The sequence below is a fragment of the Coffea arabica genome, chromosome 11c (assembly GCF_036785885.1).
Source record: "Coffea arabica cultivar ET-39 chromosome 11c, Coffea Arabica ET-39 HiFi, whole genome shotgun sequence".
In the NCBI taxonomy this organism is placed as follows: Eukaryota; Viridiplantae; Streptophyta; class Magnoliopsida; order Gentianales; family Rubiaceae; genus Coffea; species Coffea arabica.
Genome location: NC_092330.1, coordinates 43,965,892 through 43,977,179, shown reverse-complemented (window position 1 = coordinate 43,977,179; position 11,288 = coordinate 43,965,892). Strand labels below are relative to the sequence as shown.

The 11,288-nt window shown below is 35.3% G+C and overlaps 1 protein-coding gene across 1 annotated transcript; it reads right to left on the bottom strand.

The window, feature by feature from the left end:
• Positions 1-5,301: 5,301 nt before the first annotated feature.
• LOC113719362 (protein neprosin) lies at positions 5,302-10,862 on the bottom strand. Its single transcript, XM_027244577.2, has 7 exons — positions 9,879-10,862; positions 9,691-9,777; positions 9,339-9,551; positions 8,677-8,841; positions 8,066-8,119; positions 7,797-7,943; positions 5,302-6,431 (listed from the first exon to the last, which is right to left on the bottom strand). Exons 1-7 carry the CDS (start codon positions 10,296-10,298, stop codon positions 6,057-6,059), a joined length of 1,461 nt encoding a protein of 486 aa, XP_027100378.2. The 5' UTR covers positions 10,299-10,862; the 3' UTR covers positions 5,302-6,056.
• Positions 10,863-11,288: the final 426 nt, after the last annotated feature.

Sequence of the window (11,288 nt, the reverse complement as noted above, 5' to 3'; positions counted from 1 at the left end):
GACTAATTGTAATTTGATTTGACCGTTATATGTTATATTTTTGTATTAGTTGTCCTAAATTTGGCTAAAATAAAAAATTTGCGCTCATAATTATTTTTGTCAAAATATCACAGATTAGTTTAACTCATAGACCAAACGTCAGGGGATCAAAATTGCACATGTTCCTTTATTTTAATCATATTTGATATCCCAACCCTTTCTTTTATATATACACCTCAATTATTGCAAATATGAAACGAGATGCTAAAGCAAGCCTAAATTCAAGCAGCCTTTTTTTTTTGGTCCAAATTCTCTGGCTTCGGAAACCTCAAATTCAACGTTGGGATTCTTTTTTTCAAAAAGTGCCCGGCAACCAGCTTTGTGCAGAAGTTGTCGGCTACTGGGCCTTGTCAGCCCGGTAGCCGACAACTTTATTAAAAAAAAAAAAAATTTCCACTGCCCGACTGTCAGCGGTGTCAGAAGGTTTGACTGGAACCATGGGTCTGTCAGAGCTATGGATGTCCGATTAATCTTTTTTTCGTCCGTATTCTAAGCAATTAGCCGGACACATGCGACTCTTATGGAAGATTATTTTGTCGATGCTCTTTTAAACAACATTGAAGTACTTTTGGTGAAGCATGTATGTAAGATTAAAAGTAAATACTCATTTCATTCCATTTTGATAATTTCAAATTTTTTTCCTCATATAGTTTAAGAAAAATTAATTAATTTTGTTGAAAAAGTAAATATAATCTAATATTTTCTTAAAATACCCATATATTAATATTAGAAATATCACTAATTAGTAATTACTATGCCTTTACGTTCATTATAACAATAATAATATTGGTATATTGCACCATTCAAAACATATATCAAAATAATTATTAGCGAAAAAGTTAACAATATTAAATAAGATAGGCTATTTTTACTGGCAACGAAGTGTATCAAATAAGAGTATTTTAGATAAACTAAAAGTTAATTATATTTTTCAATTAGAAGGTGGACTGTAGTTTGGAACGAGTGAAGAAGAAAAACAAACGCATCAATATGGGATAGAGTGAGTAAAAAATAAATAAATAATTTATTGAAAAATTGTTTATAATGGAAGTAAAATAATTTTACAAATAATAGACAATAACTTGACAGCAGATGGTCGGCGGTAGGTGAGCAGTTTAATGAGGGCCAAAAGCACGAATAAGGAGCTCACCCAAATTTGCGTGCACGGCGATTTCATTTCATAACTCATTAAACACGCACGGAATCGAAAAGGTTGATGTAATTAAAGACTACTGATTTATTGTACGTTTTACATTCCATAACCAACCTAAAAAGAGAAGTTTTCAACCTTTGACTTTTGAGTAATTTCACAGTACCATTTCCATTTGACTAGTATTCATGTGTTATCTCACTCATAGTTATTAAACCCAACCGGGAAGGAACCGGCGAAGGGGGTGGGTCAACGGGTTACTGGTTCGACCGGTGGGTGAGTGGTTGAACCGGTGGGTCACTAAATATATTTAAATATTATATTTCATAATTTTTTATATAAGATATATGATATAAATTGTAATAAATAATGCCATAGTAAAAGCTCATTTAATTTAATTTGCTATAAAATAATTAATTCATATAAGAATTAATTAAATATAAAGTTATTTAGTAATACACCAAACTTCAAGTGTAAAATTTTATCTATATTTAATGTAATAATGTAGCTTATTTATGAATTTTAAGTGTAAAAAATTATTAAATTAATATTTATCTTTGAAATGAATTATGTAATGTGTTATTTTTGAAATTCATTTTATAAATTATGGAGTTTGGAGGGTACTAATTTTTATTAAAAGATTTCAAATAAATTTATTTTAGAGAAAAGAAAGATAGAATTGAAAGAACATATATATATTATAATAAAGACCTTTTATTAACAAATTTCGGAGTAGCCTAGTGGTAAGCATGCATTATTGATTGGTGGAAGTCCAAGGTTCGAGCTTTGACAAAAGCAATAAAATTTTTTCATCAAAAACGGGCCGGGAACGGTCCGTGGACAAACCCGGCGGGGTTTCCGGGTTAGTCCGGTCCGATCGCCGGGCCGTTGACTAGTCAACAGTTCTGTAGTCCAAACGATCTAATTTAAGACTCGGCCCGGCCCAATGACCGGTTCATCGATTTGACTGCCGGGCCGGCCCGGATTTAATAACTATGATCTCACTGCGTTTGTTTCCTTTTCCTCCCTCTCTTTTTTTTTTTTTTTTGGTTGTATATATATATATTTTAAATACATTTTGGTACTCTTCATAAAACTGTTGTTTTGTACTAACATTTTGTAATTGTAATCTATAGTAGCATTTTGACGATGATTTTTGATGGATGTACTCGATAAAACTGAGCATCCATTGTGTGCTAGATGCTGAGTTCACAGATTAGTATTTCACCATCAGAATGCAAAGTACAACACGATGATCATGTCTCCAAGTGGTTTTCTCTAGGCATAAAGTCAATAATCTTGCATTTGCATATTAAATGACAAAATTTGAAAAGTTGTGGTGGTGTTTACAACTGGTACACTGAATAAATCCGAAGTTTCTTCAGAAGATTGATAAAATTAATCCCCAGCTGCTAACTTTTTTTTTTGTCTTTGTGGGATAAGGACGTCTGGTTGGAAGATTTACATTTACTTGGGAGTTTGTGCAGCCACTAAATGTTGTTGGCAGATTGATTTGCATAAATCATATCCTCTTTTTTTTTTTTTTTTTTTATAAAGAAAAAACTTAAAAGTCACAGATTACACGTACGTATAACGTATGTACTGGTGTGGTCATGGTCATGCATGCTCCTTCCCAGTCAAATCCATAGTCGCATTCGCACATATGCATATGTTTTAGTGTGGTGTTCCTAATATATTTGCGAGTACAGAAGAAGATTCGAGAACATATACGGTCTAATATTAAAAATTAGGTTAAGCACTTAATAATTGATAGTAGTACTACCTAATATAATTAATTAGAGTAAATCTTTCCTGCACTGACAATGTATACATTATCACCGTTGGATGAATGACAATTATGCAATGACAGTGTATACACTATCATCGTTGTATTCATAACATGTGTGTAAAAATTGAATTCACTATCATCGTTGGATTCATAACATGTGTGTGAAAATTGAATTCTAAATTTAAATTTTGCATAATTGGAAAAATCCAATGGTGATAGTGTATATACTATCAGTGTTGAAAAAATTAATTCATATAATTAATTAAGATTAAGATTAGATTCCATAAGTAGGAAACGGGATGGCATTATAATACTCTATTGCTATTGCAGCCAAACTGACTTCCTGGGGTTCGTCTTATATGAACCTCACTTCCTGTTATTAGTAGACATACATACTACTTTAAACACGCTTCAAAGCATGTTTAATCTGACTTAAAATATGCGGAAAGAATGATAGGGATCAAACACGGGGTTCTCACGCGTCACGTTGATTACCCTCTTCACCTAATCAATGTTATGAAATCAATTAATTAAAGGGGAAATGGCAATCAAAGTCTTAATATATGCCTCCAAGTCCCAAAACTTATGGCTGGGCCTTTACAGTCAGATAGACGTGTTAGGCCTTCACAGTACGACTATTAAGTCTTGTCACTATAAGCCCAATCAAGATTCACCATTTATGTGCCTTTGACAAAGAGATAGGTTTGAGCCGAAGCTGGGCTAAGTTTTAGATCAGTTAAACAATTTGTTCTTTGCAAGAACAGTTGAAGCCCAATCAAGATTTACCATTTATGTGCCCGTACTAATCTTAATAGATTAGTACCGTGTCAGTTGAGATAGTCAAGACTCAATTTTGTTTGGACCTTGAATCCTCATTAGGGGTTGTGCGTAGAGAAGAAGACACGTTTTTAACAAAAAAATTTCGGACATTTCAGAATAAACGTGCATCAAGGTTTTGCTAACCCACAATATGTACATTTAAAAGGGGAAAACTCACATTTTTCATGCATATATGGCCTCATTCTCGATTGTTTAAATCTGATCATAAAAACTAATTATAGAATATTCAGATACGTACATTAAAGAAACTTGATTTGCAGTTGAACTTTTTACAAGTCAATTCGCGACCATCATGCACTATAATTCAGTGGTCGAGCATTTTAACCCTGTTATGACTTTCCACTCCATTTGTGATCATTTAAACCAAATCCCAAGTACATAATGTACTTTAAGAGTAAAGAATTAGGTTACATATAATTCTCCCTTTTCCCCTTGTAATTAGATTGTTATAACAGATGCAACAAAACAAGAGAACAATCAAGAACACTAGAACAACTTTGGGGGAATCAAATTTTATTAGGGCTTGGAATGAATCAGAAGTATTAACAGAATGAATATAAGGTATATATATATATATATATATAGAACCAAACAATCAAACGGACTGGACCCAAAAATAGGTCCAAAACCAAGATTCAAAATAAAAACAGACACAATAACTAATATATACCGTAAGTTCAGCGAAACGCAACATAGTTAAATCGCCATAGTTCAAAGACTTGATTCAAGACATCCCAACATAGATGTTAGAATCTCTCTCGAACCAAAAACAGAATTATGTGACATATAATTAATTCCCTTTAATATGTTGTGAAAGAAAAAAAAAATGAATAATTTCCGGTAATAGCAGGTACTTCGCTCGTCAGCCATGCATGCAAAATTGTATTATGCATTTGTATTAGTATAATGTTTTTTACACAACGGAATCTCTCACCAATGGGTAGCTCTTATTATCCATATTTATTGTCTATAGCCGGTTTTGTATTATAGATATAAAGATGAAGCAGAGTTCAGACTTTTTGGCGCATGAGCAGTCGCCCTCGAAATCAAAACCATATAACGAAGCATTGGAGGGGTCAGCCTATCATAGTATTCTCTTGTGCCAGATTACGATCAATCATCAAGCCTACGCATAATCACTGCTGCGACATGAGTGCATAACCCCCCGGAAGGCCCAAGATATGTATAATAATGTTCATCATCATCGTCATCAACCTCTCCTCCTCCAATATGGAAGCATCAAAAGGTCCACAATTTCAATCCATGATTGCAGCCAGCAAGTGCATCGATACCAGCAGCAAGTTTCTGATTTCAGAGGCCCACGATCGTAATTTCGTTGCCTTGCATAATTTAATGTACTAAAAACTGGCTGTGCGCAGGTAGCAAGTATTATTCTACAAGCCAGCAATTGTTGATAACGGTTGGTAGATCCATTTAAGAGGCAGCAGAGAAGAGTTGCTTGGATCTATCATGGACCGCCATATTAATTAGCAAGACTTAAAGCATTAATTTTCATGGAGTTTCTCTCGACTACATTGTCTGCTTAATTTAAGACATATAGACGTGAATTGAAAAGGTATTATGGAGAGTATTAATTTGTACTCTAATTCTACTATATCTTTCATGCATTGAGTGTAACCTACCATAATCCAGTACAGCATATTCCAATTAATCAACTCATCTGCAAATCACATTCACTCGCTTGGAAATCAAGCTAAGAGGTGCTGGCTGTTCATCAGCGTATTCAAATTAAATGTTAATGTTGGGATTGGGGACGTCAAACATCTCAATCGACCATGATAGTTGGCAGCATTCATCTTCTTTTTCTTATCTCCTCCCCCCCCAGGGGCGCGGTGTCTCTCTTCTCCTCCTCCTCTCTTCAACGTTTCTAGCTTGTTAAATATGCATATCAGACATTTTGTGGATTAGAAGTCTGAACCGTCCCCAACTGATCAGTGAGAAAATCTGATGAAACTTTTCAGACACGCCGGCCGGAAGGATAAACACAAACGAAAAATTAAAAGTAAATTATATCCACTATTTACTATCGTAACAATTTACACAACCCCCCCCCCCTCCCCCCCGACAAACTAGTAGTAGTATAATTTATGGATGGATCACTTGTTAGATTGAAAATAATTGGAAAGAATCACCCAACCTCTATTACGATCTCCTGATGATAACCCATGTTGTAAAAAGAAAAACTGGAAAAGAAAAGATGTGTACTAATTTTAGCTTTCAAGGGCATCTTGAATTTCTTCCGGGTCCTCCATAGTAAAAGTAATTCCCCCAAACGCGATTAATTCCACCTTGAATATCATAGCAATTAGGATGATCCGCTAATACTCGAAGGTTTGATAATGGGATTAAGCTATTATCCCAATCCACCACTTGCAAATTTCGGAAATAAGATGCTTTACCAAAACCTTCCCCAGCAAAATGTCCACTGCCCATTTGGGTGGTTGTATGGAAACCCGACCTGCTGTTCACCACTTCTCCTCCAAATTGTACCATGCTCGCTGAATTCCTAAGGTGCGTAAATAAAAAAGATGGCCAGTAACCCACTAATATCCCACTTCCGAACTCCAGCCACCAATTCCCATGCTTCGGATCCTGCAAAATTAACATAATAAATTGCTAGTATCATAATGCTCTAGAGCTTCATTCTATTCTGTTAATTTAAGGTTGACAGCTAGTGATGAGGTTAATTTGCTCATGAACTATATGCCAATACCTATATACTAGTATATATTATTCTGCCATTACTAATACTACTGCTTTAGTTCTTAATTGCTAGACAACTGTTTTTGGTCCCTCCGCCTCCTCCTAAAAAAGAAGCAAAAAATCTTATGTGGTGGACAAAAATGGTAGTGTTTGCTTGCAAAGGAAGGCCAACAGAATCTGAGAAAGTAGGAAAAAAAAAAGGAGCGCATAAGAAGCATAATTGTCAATCTAGTAGTGTAGTAGTAGAAGCAAAGCTATTCAGCAGTCATTCTCTGTGGTGAACTGTAACATTCACGGCACGCGTACAAACAATGACCAAACAAAAGTGCACATGTTAGCTACTTGACCTACATCCTGCGGGATAACGCCTCCAACTTCCAAAATACCTAGGATGTATAAAGCTTCTTGTCCTGGCACTAATACCACCAAGTCCTTCTTTTACTTTTCTTTTTTGGCTAAACGTGATGGTGATGATCATGGTGATGTTGTCGGAGATGGCTTTTTTTTTTTTTTTTTGTTTTTGTTTTGAGGGGGGGGGGGGGGGTGTGTTGGTTGAAAAATGAGAAGATGACTAAGTTTAGTTTGTCCCCCGTATTTTATAAGAGAAGGTGGAGATATGGTGGTAATATACATACAGATGACAGACAACGTTCTCTCTCTCTCTCTCTCTCTCTCTTTTTAAAAATATATATATACATACATATCTGGGATTTGGCTCTATTGAAGTAATGCAGTTGAAGTGTATTTATAAAAAAATTGAAAAAGATTACAGACAAAGTTTTTTTTTTTTAAAAAAAAAAAAATTAGTTTTCAATGCAATATTTAGTGATCATGTATAGTCTAACCCTTCCATGTGAATACCATATTCAAGAGACTTAAAGGGAAAGGCAAAAATGATCTCGAGGAGATATTTTAATGATTCTACTAGGCCCACTTGAACCTTGATTCTTAGACTTCTTTAGTACAGTAGTAGTTTTACAGTCAATGCGTGTTTTTTTTTCCGGAAAAAAAAAAAAAACTTTCTTTGTTCTCTCTCTCGAAGGTCAAACATAGTATGCATAATTACTTAGTTAGAACTTAGAAGTGAATAATGCACAAATTTCTTGTTTTCCAAGAGAAAAAGACAAACAAAAATCTCTTTGAATCACAACTTTTGGATTATATATGATTTTGACAAGTGACAATACAAAGTGCATGTGAAAAATAGAACAAAAATGCTTGAAGGTAAATTTAGTAGTAGTAATAGTTAGTTACCTTCCAAATTAATAAACTGATATCAAATTGACCACCATTATATGAAGACGTGGGAGAAATTGCAGCTCCGATTGCTATTCGATTATTGGTCTGGACAAAGCCTGAGCATAGCAAATTATAACAACCTGTGGCTTGATATGCGTCGCTCTGTACAACATTCATTGAATTAGCTTGATAAATTTGGTCAAATTAATTACGATTAATCATAAGCTCCTTAAAGAAGATGAATGAATGGCATTAATTAATTCTACTGCCACTTGGACACTTACTGTCCAATATGTAAAAAATCTTGGATAGTTGTCCCCATACAGCTCTGGGCTAACCTGCGGGAATTAAATGAATTTAGGATCTATATATGGCTCCGTACACCCAACCAAAAAAAAAAAAAAAAAAAAATCAATGAATTGGAAAGGTGGTTGAATATGTAATAAGTGCTTTCGTTATCAATTTTGAGCAACCAACCATTCACACTACCTTCTATCTTTGTATGCTTTCCAATCAAAAGAAGTAGACTGACTTCCTATTTCAATTTGAAAAATGAATTATGGTAAATATTTGTCTCTGTGAAAATAAACCATGCAGATTATTTCCTATGTTTAAAAACCATGGCACGTAATTGATCCCTTGTGATCATTATTAAATGTCATGCTAGGTATTTGCAAGATATTTCTAGGCAATTAGCAAGATACATGCACTCTTGCTTACTAAATAGCAATTAATTTAAGTAATTTGAAGTTAGTAATCAGCAAAAAATCTGCCTTACACAAGTAGTTTGTACTTGACCAATCCATTTCAATCAGGTTTTAAGTTAAAAACTAACGTTAAATTCTTTAGAACTGAGATAGATAAACAGAAAAGAAAAAAAAAAAAAAAAACATGCCTGCCAACCAGCTTCTATAGTGTTAAGATCATCATTGAAGGAGCCGGCAATAACCCACATCTGCGATAAGCTGAATTCATATTGACTAGCAACTCGAGGCGCCCACACATTTATGCTTGCCTTTGCTCCATAATATTGATCTCCAGTTACATATCCCACAGCATGCTGTTGAAAAAACACACACACACACACACATATAAAAATTAAGACACTATGGAATTTCAAATTTACCCTTTTGTACGTATAATTTCTCCAACAGCCAAGTTACTGGTCCTAAGTTCCCAGCTATGTGCTCATATTTCATCGAAGCAATGTGCCAGCTATTTGCTGGAAATAATTTTTACTCATAATAAATACAGACTTACGAGTCAACTAATAAGCGAGTGATTCAGAGATTCATGCATTTAATTGGGGAACCGCGTATTCTTTCCTTCCAAATCAGTGAAAGAATGAAAGGTGAAAGAGCCATGAAAGTCAGTAAAATGCTGAAAAAGAAGTCTGACACGAATTTGTTGCAAGAAGTAAAGAGCCACCAGCGGTAAAGCTTCCACATTTACTCGCAATTTTTTACCATAACTTGTCTTTTTCAGTTTTGTTTCCCCGAATGGATGGACCTTAATTTAATTCCTCATTTCAAAATTCTGTTAGACTTGAGCACTGACCTCATGGCCATTGCTAGTGGTGTCTCTTCGAATAGGCCTTCGTAATTTTCTTGCAAATCTTCCGATCGAATTAGCTCTCAAGATATCCTGTTCACTTGTTCTTCGGATTGGAACTGTACCTTCAGGGCATGATTCACCAGACATGCTCCACAGTTGGAATTCTTCTGGTAAAATGCCAGTTGTATCATGTCCTTTTGGCCTTTCAGGTGGATCCTACAAATTTATGAACTTCTTGTTAACGTTGAAATTAATGTTAAACATGTCCACCACCACAAGAGGGCAAGAAAAAAAAAAAAAGGCGTAATACTAACTCTTTCATCATAATAATTCAACTAAATAGATGATCTCGTACCAATGGTTTCTTCCCTTTCAATTTAGCATGATCAAAAGCTGGTTGATGATGGGACAATACACAATCTATTGTATCACCATCCGGACTCTGCTCACCCAGACAATCAAGAAAGAAGATGAGAGAAATGAGAAAAAGAAGGCAAATTAACGAAGCAATTTTATTTAATGGAAATAGGTATTGGCACTTACCTGAATTGTCTTGACAGCAGGCTTGTTGACTTTCGTGAGATGGGCTCTAACCGTTTTTAGCTTCTGTGACTCCTCCCCCGGCCGGAAAGTTTGATTGGCTTGATGGCTGGAGTTTCGGGATTCAAGAGAATGAGCAGGACAAACAGAGGAGGTGAAGAACAGAATGCAAACAAGGATATAAATGATTGGGGGAATGATCATATTGCAGCTGCAGCCACAAGGAGAAGAATAATCCATTTTCGATGAGGGGTTTCTTGTATGTCTTGTTGCTTCTGACTCTTCTTGTACAAGTGAAACCGTCTGTGCTTTTGTACATTGAAATTGTCTTATTCTTCTCCGGTGCTGTTGATCAAGATTGCGCCAATTATTATCCTTCAGCTTAGTATTTGCCAATTGCAGCACAGCTCCAAGCAAATCCATCCAACACAAACTGACTATTCTAAGCAAGCTATATTCACACTTCCACCATTGCCACCATTTCCTAAGCTTCTATTCCTCGGTTCTGATATATGGTCTGACAATTTGCAACTCCAAGGCAAGAGCTAGTAGTAAAGAAAACAAAGAAATGGATGGAATGGGAGGTTGTGTTGGTGTATGTGCGTTTTTCTACAGTTATACCCATGTGGCTGTGTGGAAATAAATACTGGGGTTTTGAATTGTGATCAAGACATGCATTATTCTTTTTTTTTTTCTTCTTCTTTTTGAAAACTCGGAAAGGGAAGAGAAGGGATCAAGGGAATTGAGTGGAGAGAGAGAATGAATAGGGGGGAGAGAGAGAGAGAGAGGGGCGTGTGGGGGTTGTGTTTCCAGTCTCCGATACAAAGACTGAAACTTTAGCTTTTCTGTGTCAATTTTTATAGAGCATAAACACAATGGATGGATGGATTCTACAGATTTCTGTTATTCTTTACTTTGGCTTTGTAGACAGATGGGAATTACACTTGGATTCTGGGGTTCCAAAGTTCTTTGCTTTGGGTGTTTCTCTTTCCCACTTCCCTAGATGTTCCTTGTGTCAGCTCCCATCTCTCTCAGCTACCATCTTATTTTACTATTTCACATACATTCCATATTACTATTTCTTTTTTTTTTTTTTGTAATAAAAGGGACTATATATTAAACAAACTTAAGGTCTAGGTACAAAATGCGGGAAATAAATTCCCTTAAGATCTGCATCTACTAGACCTCTCAAAGCATAAGGGATACTTTCATAGCATACAAAATTCCCGTCTTGTTGAGCACCCAATTTCGCCAATTTGTCAACACACTGATTTACTTCTCGGTAAACATGTCTAAGTGTGACTTTCTCCGTATTACTATTTCTTTACTGCTAAGCTACATTCTCTTTTCCATTTCTAGCTTCCAGTAGTTAAATTAGTAGTATACTCCTATTCAGCTATTCTTTTGCATGTA